This window comes from Phalacrocorax carbo, chromosome 6, assembly GCF_963921805.1.
Source record: "Phalacrocorax carbo chromosome 6, bPhaCar2.1, whole genome shotgun sequence".
Taxonomy (NCBI): Eukaryota; Metazoa; Chordata; class Aves; order Suliformes; family Phalacrocoracidae; genus Phalacrocorax; species Phalacrocorax carbo.
Genome location: NC_087518.1, coordinates 42,245,204 through 42,262,280, shown reverse-complemented (window position 1 = coordinate 42,262,280; position 17,077 = coordinate 42,245,204). Strand labels below are relative to the sequence as shown.

Genomic DNA, 17,077 nt, shown 5'->3' with positions numbered 1-17,077 from the left:
GCTGGACCACTCATCTACAAAAACGTTACTACAGCCCAAGAAACAGATGCAAAATTACAGTCACAGCTGCATTCTGAGCAGAACAAGTTGGGTAATGGTACACTAAGCTGCTAATTAAATTGCTAATGATTTTTTTTAGTGCCACTGCGGTATTTTGCCACCTTTGTTTAAATTTAAAAAAAAATCTCTAGAAATTTTTTAAAATAGCAAATTTATCTCTTGCTAAATACCAGTGAGACCTCCAAATATGTGCTGCGTATAAACGGATATCTTCAAAATGACACAGACCTGGAGATTTATTGGGGGCTCATTTGCTGACCAGCTATTTCTCTCTATATACTTTTCCAAAATTTTCCTTCCTTTAAACACTGCCACCCTCATAAGCTCCTCTGTACTGATGTCTGCAGCAACACCCACTGTTGGTAGGAGCAGATAATAAACTGACATATGTCATGACATGCTGGTACTGGGAGTATACTATAGCTGCATTTACAAAAAATAATAGCAACAGTACAATTTTATTTTTATTGTGATAACTGTGGTGAAATTTATTGCAGTGTTAGTACTTTATTGTTTCATTATGCCAGATTAGCTGAGGGAGGTAATTATATCCTTGATATGAAAATGCCTTTAATGTTTTCATTTCAATTTTGCAGTTTATAATATGCAGCTTACAGCATTATCATAATTCCATATTGTTACATGTACAATTACATGGCAGAACATTTGCTTCCAGGATAATGGACCTAATTTCTAATAAATGATTTCACCAAGGATCTTAACTCATTCAGCTCTTGGGTAAATAGTGATGGCAATAAAAATATGCATATTTCTCCATTATTTTCAAGTGATTCATGCAGATGTACATTACTTAAAGCCAGGCAGTTCTGTGACAAATGGAATACAATACATTTTATACTAATGTTTTCAGCGGTAATTTTGTGCCTTGTTGAGATTTTTCTAGACAATACCCAATCTGTAACAATATAAATGCAGCTGTAATGAAATATCATGTTTATATCCGCATATATGTGTGCATATATATACATACACATACATATATATACATCCCAGATGATTCCATGCACCAAAAAATACTTACATTATATTTTTTAATAGTGTCCAACTTTAATGATCTCTTAGCTCTGCAAGAGAAAAATACGGACAAGTTTTATGGTCATCTAGACACAAAGATTTCTGGTAGTAACGTCTATAATTGGTAACTTTACATAAATTTTCCTTTCTCGTGTTCCACTGTTTTTTAATACTATGCAAGAAAACTAATGTCATCCAAAGCAAATACATCAACTCATTAAAATACTGCATACCAAAAACATTGCTTGTTTAGAAGGATAAAGTGTTTGCATAAGAAAATCCAATTCTCCATTTTATACCAGAGATAAAAATCAAGACACTGACATGAAATCACACTGTATATTTGTCTCTTTCTCAAAGACTATAAACAATGAAAAAATGCAAAAGCATTACCATTTACATACCTTCTGAGCAAGGGTTGAAATTATTTTGCCATTAGTAGAAATAATGTATTAGGCATTTAAAACGCAGGTACAGCCAAGGTGAAAAAAGTAGTTCTTCCCATCATTTTAGCTCTTAACATGATTCAGTGCTACCAGACTATGACTTAACTAGGGAACAGATGCTCTATGTCTTTACAGGTCCCCAAACCATAAGAAACTATTTTCTAGTCTTCTTCACTATACTGATTCAGGAACATGCCAAGCTCTCTCTGCAAAATCTGCTCTGCTGAACTGGATGCCCAGCTGTTAATGGCAACACTAGAAGAGGAAAGCTGAATATTTATAATACTTTATATCGTACAGCTGTCTTCTAAAGAGCAGTCATCAAAATTTTATTGAATGCAGACTAAATGCTCAAAGGAAAGAAAGGTCAACATAAATTAAGACTATTTTTCCCAGAGACAACTGAAACTTTTAAAGCACATTGCTAAATCTTAACAATAGTTTAAAGCATTATATAAAACAATGAAGAAAAAAAAAATTTTAGATCTTTATAGGAACAGTCCCCAAGAAATGTATATAAAATTAAACAAGATTTAGAAAATACATCATATTTCAAGAACTGAGTTAACAGTTTTTATCTTGGAAAAGAATGTTTTGACTTGTAAGGAATTAAGATGACGTCATTCCAAACATATCCTTCTAAAATTTATGTTACTATTCCAAAACTGTAAATTAAAGTATTGGAAGAATAGAATGAAAACACATATTTGAAATATAACGCAGGCAACAGTCCTATAGGAATATTCTTTTACAACTATCTCTATTACAAAAAGGGAAAGAGAAGTATTCTATCTTAAAAAAGCCAAGTAAACAGGTAACATTTAAATTAAAAAAGTGTGTATACTTCTTGCCAAAGGGCAGTCAAAGCTGTAACAGTTTGATGGAATTCTTTACGATGTATTCCTTTTTTAAATAGAAACCCATATTGCTTAAGGAATGCAGACTCCATTACATCTTCCACCCCAGTGGCAGCAGAGAAACATTATATTTATTAATACATCTACCCCAAAAGGATGCTCTAGGGGCCAATGTATTTGCATGTTATACTAAGGCATGTTATGATGGAAGTTTTTATGATGGGCTTCAAAAGAAGCTGGAAGCCAAAGTAAAGCAGAATCTGGACTCAACATAGCTGTAGGATGAAGACAAATGAGAAACTACATGAAAATCCCACTAAATTATAAACATTTAGAAAATTTCTTAGAGAGAAAGTTGTAGACTGGTCAAGACCATGTTCTTTAAAGTCTGACAAGTACTGTGCACAGCAATAGAAATGAAGACAGCCTAAATTTCTCCCTGTTGGCCTGCAAAACCCCTGCAAACACCTTGAGCTATGGTGGCAAAGAGGCAGCCTCATTCCAGGCAAACACTTCAACATTGGAAGGAGTTGCATGGGTACAGTTTTGGCTTCAGGAGGTCAACTTTGCCTCGCTTTTCCCAATCCATCCTACCCAGCAGCCTCATTTGTTTGTGGGCTTGTTTTTAATGATTGTCTTTCTGCTGCCATAATGTGAGAAGGTAAATCTCAAAATAAGTTAAAATTTGTGCTCTTAGCCTACACAAAAGACCAAGTTGTCCCTGGCTAGGACAACTGAAACAAAATTAATCCAGACATCTAACGTGAAGACCCAGTTGGCCAAAGCGTCTTCTCTCAGATCTTTCAAGAGACACGTGCATCTAGGTGCAAAATTCCTGACGCATCCTTCGAAACACTGTGGAGGAAGAGCACCAGATTTAGTTTGGTTTATCTTTTTTATATGGCTGGGAAAGCCTTGCTGTGGCTATGGATTAGAACCAAATGTCAGTGGGAACAAGAAAAGCAGACAGAAAGATAAGGCATATGTGATGACAGTACAGAGCAACTTATTTACCTGAGTTTCCTACCCTTGAAATGATTCAAAATTCCCTGACAAGGCTTAATTTATTTTCTTAACTATGCAGAGTATGATGGCACATGTTTATAGCTTGCTGTACAACCTGAAATTATTATTTTGCCCATAATATTTATCAGGTTAAAGACCTACATATTACTTCTATAGCATATTGTTTATTTATCATTCCAGGTGATATCGTCAGTTCCTTTCTAATACTGGGAGACCTTTGCTCACTTGAATGCTGCTTTGATGAAACCACTTATATGAAGAACTGCTTAACAGTGAAAGTCTAGATATGCATTTTAATTTTCTATAAAGAAATGGATTTTAAAAATATGCATTTTAATTCCACATACACTTACCTTGCCTTCACAATTAATTTATGAATTAATGCAAGGGTGACAGTCACATACAGATTTAAAGCACAAAAAGGAACACAGAGAATCAGGTATTTCATTAAAAGTACCCCAGAGAGTATTGTAGTGCATTCTGAGGCCATTTCAGTCAGCTTCCTCTTAAGCTTCTGCTTTCACTGGGAGAAAAACATAAACACCTCTTTGCTATTTACATATTGCTTCATCTTCAAAACCTGCTGACAAAAATGTCTTATTAATTAGAAAAGCAGAAAGAATGCATGATCATTTTCTATGTTCAGTTAAACTCACTGTGCAACCAGTCAGAAACAGACTTAAATGCCAAAAAAATCAAAGCTTGTGTATTGATGTTTCCATTGTATTACTATTGTCTGGCATGATTTTCAGCTTCCAGTGGTCATGAGAAAGACTGGCCGAAGTTGGAACCTATGTTAGCTCTGACATAAGTTATCTTTGAAATCTTATAAGGACTGTAAACTGGGACAATATCCCAAGCCTATATACAGGCAGCATAAATCTTATGGCCTCGCCTTCCTGCTGTTGGAAGTTAATAAAATCCTACATATATTCTTTATTGTTCCTCAGAAGCCCCCAATTAGCAAAGGTACACAAAAACAGCATCAGACTTACACGACTATTGCTTGGTAAGTTGCAAAGAACAGGAGAGATATGAACAGGATTTATTCCCATTGGAGACACTACAAAGAGACACAGCCTGATGGAAAACGGACACGGAATGCGTCACGCCCTTATCACCGCAGGCCTGCGATACCTTCCCACAGCAGCCTGCAGTGCAAAACCCTGGTGTCAAACTCGGCACAACCCACCTGTGAGATGGCTCCTGTCACTCTTCCTCCCCCACCACACAGCCTCACAGCCCTTATCCATGGGGTGTGCAGCGATAAACAAACTCCCCTTTCTAAAGCTGGGGAAGCCAAAAACATACATGCAACATACAGAAAGTATTACCCATGCCAGTGGGCATCACACACCCAAACTCCGCCCGGATCAGGCTCTGCCCCAAAGAGCCTCCATCTTAAACGTTTCCCAGTCCCATGCAACAACTGGAAGACAGAGCTTGAAACAAAACCCGCCCTTCCCCACGCCAGGGCGTGCTCTTCCCCGCTCCGGCATAACCCGCGGAGCACATTCTGCTCAGGGAACCAGCTCGCCGCCTCACCGGGAGCTCGCGGGCCGCCGGGGTGGAGCGCCCCGCCTCAGAGTGTCCCCCACGGGCCCTCGCTCCAGCGGCCGCCTGCTCCGCTCCACCTCGCCCCGCTCCAGCGGCCCCCAGCGAGCCCTCGGGGCCGCCCCGCTGCGGAGAGGCGCGGCGACCGGCGGGAGAGAGCGGAAAGCGGCGCCGCTCCTGCCCGATACCTACGACATTGCGATGCCTGCAGCCGCTCCCGCCGCCTGTTGCGGATCTCCCGCCGCCGCTGCCGTGCACCGGCCAAACGCCGCCGGCTGGAAACGGCGCTGAGAGGGCGGGCCGCGGCTCCGGCAGGGCGGGACGAGGGCGGCGGAGGCGGCGGGCCGGGGCTGGGAGTCCGCCAGGCCTGCGGGGCACCGCTGTCCCCCGGGAAGGTTCGTGCGAGGCCGGTTCGGGCGGGAGGTGTCGGATGGCTAGCCGCGGCCCCTCAGGGCTGCTGGGGTCGCCGGGCAGGGCGGAGGGTCCCCGGAGTGCGGGCGGGAGGGTTCGTTCCCATCTGACGGGCTGGGGGAAGGGGATTGCAAAGCCTTTTGCGCGGGGGTAGGTGGTGAATTTTGCCCAAGAAGACCCCTGCGCTCAGCGGGGTGGGAGGTAGGTAGATTCATGTGGTAAGAGTTTCGTCTCCTCAGGTGAGCGAGGCCTGGGCGCTTGGGCTGAGCAGCTGGAGAAGCAGCGGTGTGAAGCTTCCCTGGCCTGGCGGCGTGGGCTGGCTGTGGGCGGAGGTGAACCTGGGCGTCGGGCCCGCCGCGGGAAAGGCCAGTATTGCCAAAAGGGTGTGACTGAATTCCTGGTTGGAAGACGGTTTTTATTTGTTAGAATCATAGCAACTGAAATGGAAAATAATAGTTAGACTGTGTCGTCCTCCCACTTCAGCTGAGGCTGGATTGCTTCCCTCCGTTCATTTTGTCTAAAGCATCATTTGTCCAGTAAAGATTTAACAACCCAAGTCCGGGCTGCTGGCAGTGCTGTTGCTAAGCTATTGCCCTCTGGATTTCGGAGCAATGTATTGGCAGCACTTCCTGACTGTGGCCCCTGTGAAAGAAATATCTCTGTAAGGGGCAGTCTAAGGAGTATAAACGAGAGTTCACATTTTATAAACTAGTTACTGGAAAATTAACATTTATTCTTCTTTTCCTCCTTGACTTTAACACACTTCCATTTTGTGTGTGTCTAACACTGGTGCTTAATTATAGTGACACCCGTTTGCAGTAACCAGACTGTATCACAGTGTCCCTATGGGGTCCTTCTAATGCCAGTGTAATGTTAAAGTGTCAGGCAGGCGGCCTGTGTATTATAAATAGGGTACTTCATCCATGATAAGCGATTATTATCTTTCTTTCCCAAGTGTAAAAGACCTGTATAACTCAACAAGGTGCGAGTGATTTAGGCCTCCTGAGTAAAAATCCAATGAGTCCTGAAGGGGACCCTGTGATGTTGTTGTCTTGTTGCTGAACTTGAGATATTCAATTTATTATACTGGAATATATTTTGTGAAGTCAACATTGGGTAAAATAATATGAGAGGCTGTTAGACCAACAGTACAACTTGATTGAGTGTCCCTCTGTGATGGCCTTCTAAAAACCTTAATCACCCTCGGTAAAAGGAAAAAAATGCTGTTAAAGTTTAGTGGCCATTGGTGAGCAAACAGTATTAGTTACTGCTTTGAATTGTTTTAATAATTTAGAAAAATGCATTTCATGTTTTTTCCATTAATTTACAATTATCTGGTAGTCTTGTACTTAAAAGGCCTATGTTGTGCAAAGTTTCACACACATTCTTAGCTTCAGACATATGTATTACTATTAATTATATTTAGATAACTCTTAAAAGTAGAATTGTGTTCTTAACTTCACATACTTGAAGGCTTAAGGCCTAAAATTTTGACCAATTTTACTATTAGCCATATGTTTTATTGAGTTATAACTGTTAAAACAGAAAACAAAAGCCCATTCTGGTATGGGTTGGCACCAGAAGAAAGCATGTAATCAATTTAATAATTATTATATATCTTTTTTAACACCGAATGTTATATGGTGTTTATGACATTACACAGTGCCTCTGCTGAAGCTGTGTAAAGCTACCCAGTTTTCCAGCTAAACCAGTCTTGGAAATACAGAAGTCAGGATTTCCTCCTTCACTTAAAAGTTGACAAATATGCAGTTCAATATAAACGTGCTCACATGTAGTTTTCACTGGAGGGCAAAGGGGACTTTTACTCTGCTGTTAACACCAAGAAATATAATAGAGAATCTAACATGACATGAGCCAGTTGTGATCATGCAGCCACAGAGCACTCTCCAATAAGTGCTGCATCCATTCTTGATAATATTTACTTTGTTGTTTGGTGAAAAAGTCTTTTTAAATAATTCTGTGCCTTTCACATATGTGGCCATGTTTAAACTTGCATTTTTTTTTCCTGAGAACACTCCACCTTTGCTACTGCAGGTGAACTGTAGCAATGAGAGTGGCACTGGGAGCAAAACAGTGCTGAACGCTGCTGCAAAACAGTACCATTTACCATTGTGACAAATCATGCTAGGCATAGACAGTGGTAGTAAAGTCAACAAGTGTGCTTCTGTACAAATTCTCTCATTGTTTCTGTCATTAGGAGAATTTAGCTAATGTGGTAAGAGTAGAAATTCTAGTGGAAATGTGTAGAAAGGACAAGTCTTAGTGGTTTATTTCTAAACATGGATGGCAATGGTTTTTATCCCAGATAAGCATAAAAACACATTTTCAAGCTTCAAATCACGTGACCATATAATCTTTGTAATATGAAATGTCTAAAATTAAAATAAAATACAATAAAATGAAACTTTTTGCTGCCAATAAAGAATAAATTGTGAATAATAAGTAGAGCTCTAGCTATTTTTATTTGTGGATCTCATGGTGCTTATCTACAAGCGTAGATAAGAATTCCCATCCCAGATTTAGAGAATGGAAAAAATATGACCTAGATGTTAGGATAATTTGTGCTAGTCTGTGTTTCAGAGGACAAAGCAGAGGCATTATTAAACAGGCAAGACAGTAACAAATTCTAACCGTAATTGTATTCTTCACAGAATGGCCAGCAGTCCTGAGAATAACGCATCACTCTCCGTTCAGAAAGTCACACGCTCAGAGAGTTCCCAAGCAAAGAAGTCCCAGCATGCAGAAGAAGCGATCTTTTACATGAACTGCCGAGCAGCTTATCTAACTGTTTTAAAAAGCAGCTTAGAAAATATTAAATCAAAAGAACAACTCAGTTTAGGTAATGATTAGATGTTTTTCCCCATAACCGTTGTGTGTAATGATTACAGTGGGTAGTTTACAAACAGCAGTCAGCAGTTCAGTAGTGAGAGTATCCCAAGGCATAAATTCAATAACTCTGCTAAGGAATTTACAGTAGTTTTAGATAAGGTTCAGATTTCAAGTGTTGGTGTCTATCTTTAAAGGCATAGTCATTTTTTTCAAAGTTTATAGAAACTACCATTCCTCAAAATTTTTCATTTTCCTCAAATCCTTAATCTTCATTGCTAGGTGTTGGATGACTTGTGGAATTGGGAACAGTATACAGAGCTTTTAATGTGTAAACCACTAGTATGAATGGACAAAAGTCAGTACTAGCTGGCAGCTTACAGGGGACCTAAGTGAGTTGTTTAACACCACCAAATTTTATGGTAGCATTGTTGCTTACTTGACATGGGCCTAGTTACTGCTTTTTAATTGTGACGTTTCTGCAAAAAAGTTCTTTCCTATCCCTGAAACATAATTGAGTTGGTCTCAGTTCAGTTTATAGCATGCCCTGGCACAGAAAATCATGATAACTGGCATTAATGGGCACAGAGGTTTGCAGCCTCATAGGAGAGGTTGTTACTGGAGGCGTGGATTTGGTAATTTACCCCTAAAGATTGTCGCACAGATGAGTTCTAAGCCACTTTGAGTACTATGTGAAAATACTGCCTTTCCTCTACCAAAGCTATGTGATCAAATGGACTTAGACAACTGGTGTTTCCTAAGAATGCTTGCTCTTATTTTATGTAAACTCCTTCTGAATTACAATATTACTATAGACTAAAATAAAAAGTGTTCATTTTCATCCATATTATAGTTGTGTATAAGTGGTATTGCTGTCAGCAATACAACAGGAAAAAAAATATCTTTGCTTCAGCTGTACTAAATAAAGGTGTTAGTAGATGCTGAAAGCTGTGGATCTTCATAACATTTGTTTTGAAAACCTATGGATTTTCCAAGTTCTTTGCATGTAATTATTAGGAAAGTTACATAAATTTACCTGGAAAATAGGTAGGTAGTGCTGTGTACTGGGAATTGATTTCTTTATAAGGTATCTAGGAGACTGAGTAGGATAAGGAAGGAGTAAGATTACACTGAATAATAACCTGTTGGAGTTGTGAACTAGGTTTCACTATCTCAGAAAAAGTTTTTCAAGCAAATATAATACCAACTATCTCTTGGAGTTTTAGGATTGTGTTCAGTGTCTTACCTTGTTTGTTTGTTTGTTTTCTCAGAACATTTTTGTCCTTTTGTGGTTGTATGTAATAGCATGGGATTGTGTTAGTCATGAAAGTGTCTTTCAGTCCTGTTTTCTACCTGGAGTTTCATGATGTGAAAATCTTAGCTTGCTGTATTGGAAAAAATGTTTCCAGCTCACAGGGATGACAAAGAAAGCATTGGAACATAAACCTTCAGTTAGATCAAGAGAACCAAAATGTATAATTAGAAAACTAATGATTTTATTTTGTGGGTTTTGGGGTATAGATCAGAATGTACTTGGGATTAGTGGTAGTATGGGTTGCTTTCTCAAATCCTTCTCATAGATCATGATGCTAGTCAAAGGTATGTGTATAACGACATAACAGTTGTTCGTAATTAAAAAAAAAAGCAGTGGCTGAAGGCAAAAACATGCTAAGCTATCAAATAATTTAGTTATATCATAATTCTAGTGACTGTTGTGGTGTTTGGGTTTTTTTTGGCATATGTAAGCCATTTCTCACTAATAGCTGCATTGCTGGTGCCTAAAACATGTGAGGTCTCCAAGTGGAAACCACCATTATAAAAGGTGAACATACTTCTCTGTTGCATTGGTTGTGGCTTCTTTCCTTATACCATGAAATTCTACCCGTTAGCAAGCACATTCTTTCAGCATGTGACTTAGTGTTATCCAGGCTTTCTCAGCTGTAATAAGTGCCTTTATAACATCCTAATGATAGTTTTGCATAATCTGGATTTTAAGATAGGAGTGGTGTGAACAAGTGTCATCTCTTTTATATAAGCTTTGGCTTTCATCTCTATCTATATGCCACTTTGCTACATAGCAAGTGTTTGGGCATTTTGGTTTCAAGGTCAACTCAGAAAGGGCAATTAGTTGCTTAGGCTCACAGTCTTTTCAGAGATATTTAAGAACTTTTAAAAGTTGTAAGCATTGAGAGTTATTATAGACTTATGTTACACCTTAAGTAAATTCTGGCATTTATCAAATGAATTGTGCCAGTGTTTAACCATCTCTTGCTACCTGATGTTTGGCTAATATTCTGAACTGCGAAATAATCACCCAGAGATTGGCCCTGCAAAATTTTATTCGTACGAGTTGTACTTACTCACAGATAGTAGTTTCATTTCCTGGGGTGTAAAGTTACTTAAGGTGTTTAGCAGAATCAATCTGTAAAGAAGTATAAACAAAAGATGCGGTCTAATTGAACTTTCAAAAATACAGACTTGGGAGGCATGTAGGGTATGGGAAGTGCTGATCTCCCAGGATATATAAAAATACAGAATTGTCATATATTTGAAGTAGACTGTGTTAAATGTAAGTGAATACTGTGCTATATTGACATTCTAGGGAACTCAGCTATCCACATAAACAAATACACAGAGTGACTGCCCTCCCTTGGCTGACCTTGACATTGAAATCCTTAAACAATTGCTATGTGCCCAAGCGCTGCATGGATAAAGATGTAAGCTTTGCTATATTCTCCTGACTCTGCTTGTAGAGGTGACAGGGCAGAAATCTTTATTTAGTCCTTGGCATTCAGTTGGAGATTAGCAACAAAGGTGTCTGGTTTTGTTTGTTTGTTTTTATGGTGACACAGTTGCCTACTGAGAATGGTAATGATGCTACCACCTCATTTCACAGATGCTACTGAACTGCTCTCAGCCGGTATAGACTTAATTGGCTAAAAATCAAACTGCCAGCCTAGGTAAAGATGAAAGATCTTCTGCATTTCACTAAAAAAACTTGATTATATGGGACAATATAAAAGCATATCTCCAGTTTCAGATAGACTGTGTGTTAGAATTTAATTTCAGTTTAACGTATTGCCTTCTCCACACTGAAAAATGATGAAAAGATGCTTTCAGTAAAGACTTTTAAGAGGCTAACTAGATCTGGCAAATTAATTATGAAGAATACCAGGTGTACGTGGGACTGGTTTCATGTATGGTATTGGCTGTTGGCCTTTAGCAATGTATGTCTGTTGGTATCACATTTCCTTTATAGTTGAAATTCGTGTTGCATAATTTGAATTGATAAGGTCAAATGTATAGTTGTGACATAAAGGATTGTTTAAGATAAATTCTACACTAGATCTCAGTACTTTCCAAAGTAAATGGAAAGACTTCCATGGATCTGAGTAGAAATAGGATCTAATAATGTGCAAGCTTACAAATAATAGGTTCCTGATATTAAGGCAGGGGATACAGACACTGGGCTGAATTTTACACTTGTCACTTGAGATTTGTGTCAAGACAAGACACTTGAGACTGACTTTGAATTAATAGATATTTTCCTTAGTTAATTATTTGAATCCATTAACTTTATTTAAGGGGGACATCCCATTCAGTTTAGTAGAACAGTGCACATAAGTAAGTCGAAGCTTTAAGCAAAATATTTCCTGTGATATTGTTGTGTTACAAAAGGACAGGCTGCTCTCTGTTTTTTTCCTTTTTCTGTAGAAGAAAGCAGGTGTGATTCTCAGCAGTGCAGCATATGACATCTCTATGCTGGATTGTAGTTCATGAGGGATGATCTAGGATGCCAACCACTGCCTGTTTCACAACTCCTTCCAAAAGAATATGTGAGTGAGCTCATCTGCCCCACAGGCTGCTTGAACATCTCTGGTACAAACCAGAGAATTCAAGGCTAGGGAAGGTCACAGTCAGTCTGTATCAGTAGAGTACAGGATTGAGACTATAAGCAAAACTGTCCTTCAGACCCGCTTTTCCTTTGAATTGATTTGCCTTAAAAAAAAAAAAAGCCTGAACATGGAAAGTAAGTAAAGGATGTTTTGACAAAATTCCTTTACTGACAGCTGGAATATATAGTTAATATTGTGTATTATTGTTCAGTACTTCAACAGGCTGGAAGAAATCCATCTCAGAAGACAGTTAATAAATATTGGACTTCACAAACGACTACACTGAATTTTGATGATTTTTGTACTATTTTAAAAAAAGAAAAACCAGCTACAAAAACTGAACTTCTTGAAGCATTTGGAAAGATAGATGTAGATAACACTGGATATATTTCACATGATGAACTTTATAAAATTCTTACAATGGTAAGTATTAGCAGAAACTTAATTATCCATCTTTAATCATTAATAGAGATTTTGGAAATTAGATGGTAAAAGTATTCTGAATGTACAAACACATGTTCCTCAAAAGAATCAATAACTGATTAATGGGGTTTTGGGTGTTGCTGAGGGTTTTTTTGTTGGTTTTTGTTTTTCTTCAATTTTCTGTCTAATTTTCTGTGATTATCTGATCTTTCTTCCATTTTTTCCCCTTACAGTCTTGCAGTCGATAACCTGTCTGTCCCTTTCAGCAATTGTGCCTTGAAGGTAGAAGCTGGCAGAAAAAAAAAAGCTTTTCATACTTTCAGAATGCTGTGTTGAAACCCTATCTATACTGCAGTAGAGCAACAGAAAGGGACACACATGACTCTCCCTTGGTTCAATTAGTGTAAACCCCTCTATTTTCTACACAGCTCTTCTGCAGCCCTTTGGAGTTATGAACTCTTACCAAGAGAATTAATGACATACCTTTGCTGTTCTCCCCTCACAACTTATTGTCTATGTATGTTCGGATACGAAGTTAAAAAGTAATATTTTTATGTTATACTTAAAATATTAAGGTCAGTGTTTTAGTTTTATCACAGCTATGATGTTTTGTCACATCAGTGACTTCACTGGATCTTACAGTTAGTTTATCAGGGTCTTAAACTGTGCTAGCGTAAGTCAAGTTTGGTTAGAGATTATGCATTATCAACCCAAAGTGTACAAACGTCATAAGGCTTACCTGTACATGTCATTAATATGGCTTAAAATAATGACATTAAAAATACCTGGAACTTCTTATTTAGCTGCTGAACTGCCACCATATTTTTAGGTTTCATTGTATAATCTGAAGGGATAGAAAAGATTTTTTTTTTTAAATAGCAGTTGAGATTTTTATGATGATATGAGAATGTAGGAGATGGAACTTTAAAGACAACATCAGCAAGAGTATGTTAGAATGACAAATGTTGACAAGATTAAAATCTGGGCTCTCTGAGGATCTGTAAAGCACGCAAACAAAACCCCTGAAATGGAACAGTCTTCCAAGCTGGTGCATAGCTGATACCCCGACTTTAAACTATACGGATGCCCATCTCAGATGATTACAATGATTTTCTTTCTTTGTTCTGTCAGGTTTTTTGCTCTCTTCAGCCAAAAAACTCCCCCTTCGTTGTAAAAGCCAATCATCTTGCACAGCATAAACTCTAGGGAGTAGTAACAATTAAAAATGGACTAGTAGTAGAATACTAGTAGAGTGCTCAAAAGTAAGAATAAAACAATTTTAAGGTAATGTAGAGGAGAGCAAACTGGGACAGAAGAAGCAAACAATTTACATACTGTATTTGTTGTAGTTGACCCAATAAAACAAAATTATTTGTTTTACTTCAGACATTGTGGCAGAACTTTCAATCCCCATTCTGCATGAACAAAAAGATATATTTGCAATGGTAAAGAAATATTCTTTATATAAAGAAAGATAGAAGTAACAGATGTTGAGGACTACTGTAGTTAAGCTATGAAGAGCTCTAAACTCTGTATTATTACATAAAGTTAGGGAATTGCTTCATATAAACCCAGACTGAAGAACTTACTAGATCTGCGTCCAGTTGCAACTGGTGCTGTTCAAAGAGGGGAGGATCAATATTTGATCTGTTGCAATCCACTATAGCTCCCGGACCACACATTCACATCGCATGCTTGCCAACAATGAAGTCTGCATTAGTTTTTAGTCCCAAGTTTACACCATGCATCTATAGCTGAAAAGTAATGTGAAGTAGATTTCTGTACAGCAATCATGGATTGCTCTGTGATTGCAAACGACCCTGTGAATCTATGTAGAGAAAGTTGCTGGAGGACCTTGTGGAAGACATGCTTTCTTTTCGAGAGATGTACCTTGCATCCACTCGAGATGGTATTCTGACATGCAGCTTCAGACTTGGGTCCAAAAGGAGAGAAATTGCTTTGGCTTCATACTAATGATTCCAAGTAGAAATAGGTGCAATGGAAATTCATGCCTGGAGTAACCCTTCTAGTGAGCTGAATTGCAGATGTAGACTGCAACTAAGTGAGTGAAACAAACCATTATAAAGTTAGCTCTTGGTTGTTAGCATGCTACAATACAAGTAAAAATGACTGGGAGCTGAGATTCCCCAGTTTATGGAAGATTTTCTGAAATTGATGTGTCATTCATGGTAGGCTTCCTGAAGACACCACAGAATTGCCTAAACCGATGCAGTTATCTGTTCAGCATTTAGCGGCATTGTAGGGACATCATTTTTTACGATGTTGACCTTTTGAGGATTCAAATCAAAATCCATTTAAATCTATTGCAAGATGGGATTCCCTGAAAGGATATTAAGAGTCTTTCTTTGTGTTTTTATAAAGTGTGCACTACAGGTGAACAAAATTCTTGACTAGGAATCCAAACTGAGGTTTTCTTTTTATTGCAGAGAGGCGAAAAAATGACTCAGGATGAAGTGAGTACCATTACTAAACAAGCTGACTTTAACTGCAGTGGCAAACTTGACTACAAGAAGGTATGGCAAACAGTGATATTTGTTCTTGTGTTACTGGCTTGATGTTATTGACAGTATTAGCATTTTCAACACAATGCATACCACCTCCACGTGTTGGTCTATTGATGACCTAACCCCAGGCCCCTCCCAGCTGCCTACATACCAGAATGTGGGCTGATATATATTTCTGTTTCACTCACTTTATCTGGCTATTATCCTTGAAAAGGTCACTTGCTGCAAGTGAACTTGATGTATTAGGCAGAGCCTAATAGTAAGCATGAAGCCTAACAGCATGTGTGAAGGTAAGGGTTAAAGGAGTTGCACAATAAAGATTATAATTGACAGCAAACTTAGCTAATCAGTGAGAGTTGCAATGTCTGCAACATTTCATAATTTCTTGTGTGTGGGAATTTATTGTGTATGTTGAACATCTTATTTTCAAGATGCAACAGCAGGTTTTTTGATATCATCTCGATGACAAAGTTTTGAGCTGAATAAACAGTCCACAAAGATTTGTATATAAATAAAGTTTCACAGGAGAAAAACAATGCCCTGATAAGAATCCTGTGTTAAAAAAAATCGGTCTTCAAATATCTAGAAAGAAATATAAATCACCTCTTGGGTTGAAAGGCGCACTTAATTTTTATTCAATATTTGCACCTCCTGGTTGAATCATGGCTTCATTTTACTGTGTCACTTGAGTAGTTGCTCTGATTCATGAAAATGAAACTTAATATTGTGCTTTAAGAGAAAATACATTATATCTATTGGCCTGTCCTTTCCTTAGTAATGTTTCATTTTGATCCTTAGAGCTGTGAGAAACAATGCTTCACTTAACAGATGACTTTTCTTTATCTAAAGTTTTGTGACTTTTACATGACAACCAGTGAGCAGTGCTGCAAGGCTGCACAAGAGAAACTGGAAGGCGATAGTCGATTGAGGCAACAGCAGTTTGGAAGTCAAGCTGAAACTTCCTCTGAAGGGATCATGGTGTCAAAACCACCACCAAGAGTCTCGAGGAAATCTAATCACAAACTAGCACCAACAAAAGGTATTTACCTTTCATGTTAGGAGTTTTCATTCTGTTGGAGATCATTCTCTGGGTCAATGAGAAATTGAGCATTTGTTTAATTTTTCTGAGATTGGTGAGGATATTATTGACTAATATTCATTTCTCCTGTGGCAATTGCATAAATGTCTCAGTAGAATATCTGACCCCCATGTTCAAATGGACTTTGGCTGCATCTATGATCTGAAGCTCTGAAATTCTTAAGGGTGGATTTTGTTGACTCTTGTGTGATGCAGTCACATGGGAGGAGAGAAGATGAATGCTTGGATGTTGCAACATAGGCAAGTTATTCCCTTCCCAGATCAGAGATGAAACCTTAAACATTTATCAATAAGCAGTCTGTCTGTTTCAGTTATCGAGGCCACTTTTCAAGCACAATCAATATGAGAGTTTAATGTTCTTCCTTACTTAAAAACCTTCCCAAACTGGAAAAAGACCGCACGCTAACAGACTGCAAAGGTACCATAGATGAAATATTTGCATTTGTATGTAGTGTGTGCTGTTAATGTTGCTTCAATTCCAGGCAATACTGAAGAGGTGCAAAGATGACAGAACAGTGATGAAGACTGAGTTTATGTAGCTAAATCAACAGTTGTACCAGTAGAGTTGCGCCGACATAAGGAATCAGAAAGTAAAGGCTTAGAAGTAGTTGCACTGGGCAGCTGTGCATGAGTGATGTGCTACCTGGCAGGGAATCTACACTGTCCTGGAAAGAAATAACCTTAAATTAGAAGCAGGTGAAACCTATCCACTTAGGACAGATTTACCTTTATTCCAAGGTAAATGGAATCATGTAGTAACAATTTCTTATGCTTCAGGCAGATTTGGGTTCCAAGGTTCTGCCATTCATATGCCCATTCACCTGGCATGTACAGTCAGGGAAGTAAGGATGTTTGGCTAATGAATTATTAAATGTTATGTAATTATAAGGGAAGTCAGC

At 38.4% G+C, this 17,077-nt stretch overlaps 2 protein-coding genes across 5 annotated transcripts in view; one reads left to right on the top strand and one right to left on the bottom strand.

Annotated features, from left to right (window-relative positions):
* ITGB3BP (integrin subunit beta 3 binding protein) overlaps positions 1-5,261 on the bottom strand; it is a 35,801-nt gene extending 30,540 nt beyond the window's left edge. The window contains exons 1-3 of one of the 3 annotated variants that reach the window (XM_064454911.1): positions 5,171-5,261; positions 4,420-4,487; positions 1,103-1,145 (exon numbers count right to left, since the gene is read on the bottom strand). Coding sequence is in view for 1 of the 3 variants with exons in the window: in XM_064454909.1 (XP_064310979.1) it covers positions 1,103-1,145; positions 5,171-5,175 (48 nt within the window). In the remaining 2 variants the exon portion in view is untranslated. The remainder of the gene's footprint in view (positions 1-1,102; positions 1,146-4,419; positions 4,488-5,170) is intronic. The other 2 variants (XM_064454909.1, XM_064454910.1) reach the window with 2 other exon arrangements.
* The window catches only part of EFCAB7 (EF-hand calcium binding domain 7), a 30,540-nt gene continuing 18,700 nt past the window's right edge, over positions 5,238-17,077 (top strand). Inside the window, exons 1-6 of one of the 2 annotated variants that reach the window (XM_064454902.1) lie at positions 5,238-5,373; positions 5,629-5,754; positions 8,062-8,249; positions 12,344-12,555; positions 15,003-15,089; positions 15,930-16,119. In XM_064454902.1, coding sequence (XP_064310972.1) covers positions 8,063-8,249; positions 12,344-12,555; positions 15,003-15,089; positions 15,930-16,119 — 676 coding nt within the window. In that variant the 5' untranslated portion in view covers positions 5,238-5,373; positions 5,629-5,754; position 8,062. The remainder of the gene's footprint in view (positions 5,374-5,628; positions 5,755-8,061; positions 8,250-12,343; positions 12,556-15,002; positions 15,090-15,929; positions 16,120-17,077) is intronic. The other variant, XM_064454904.1, reaches the window with a different exon arrangement.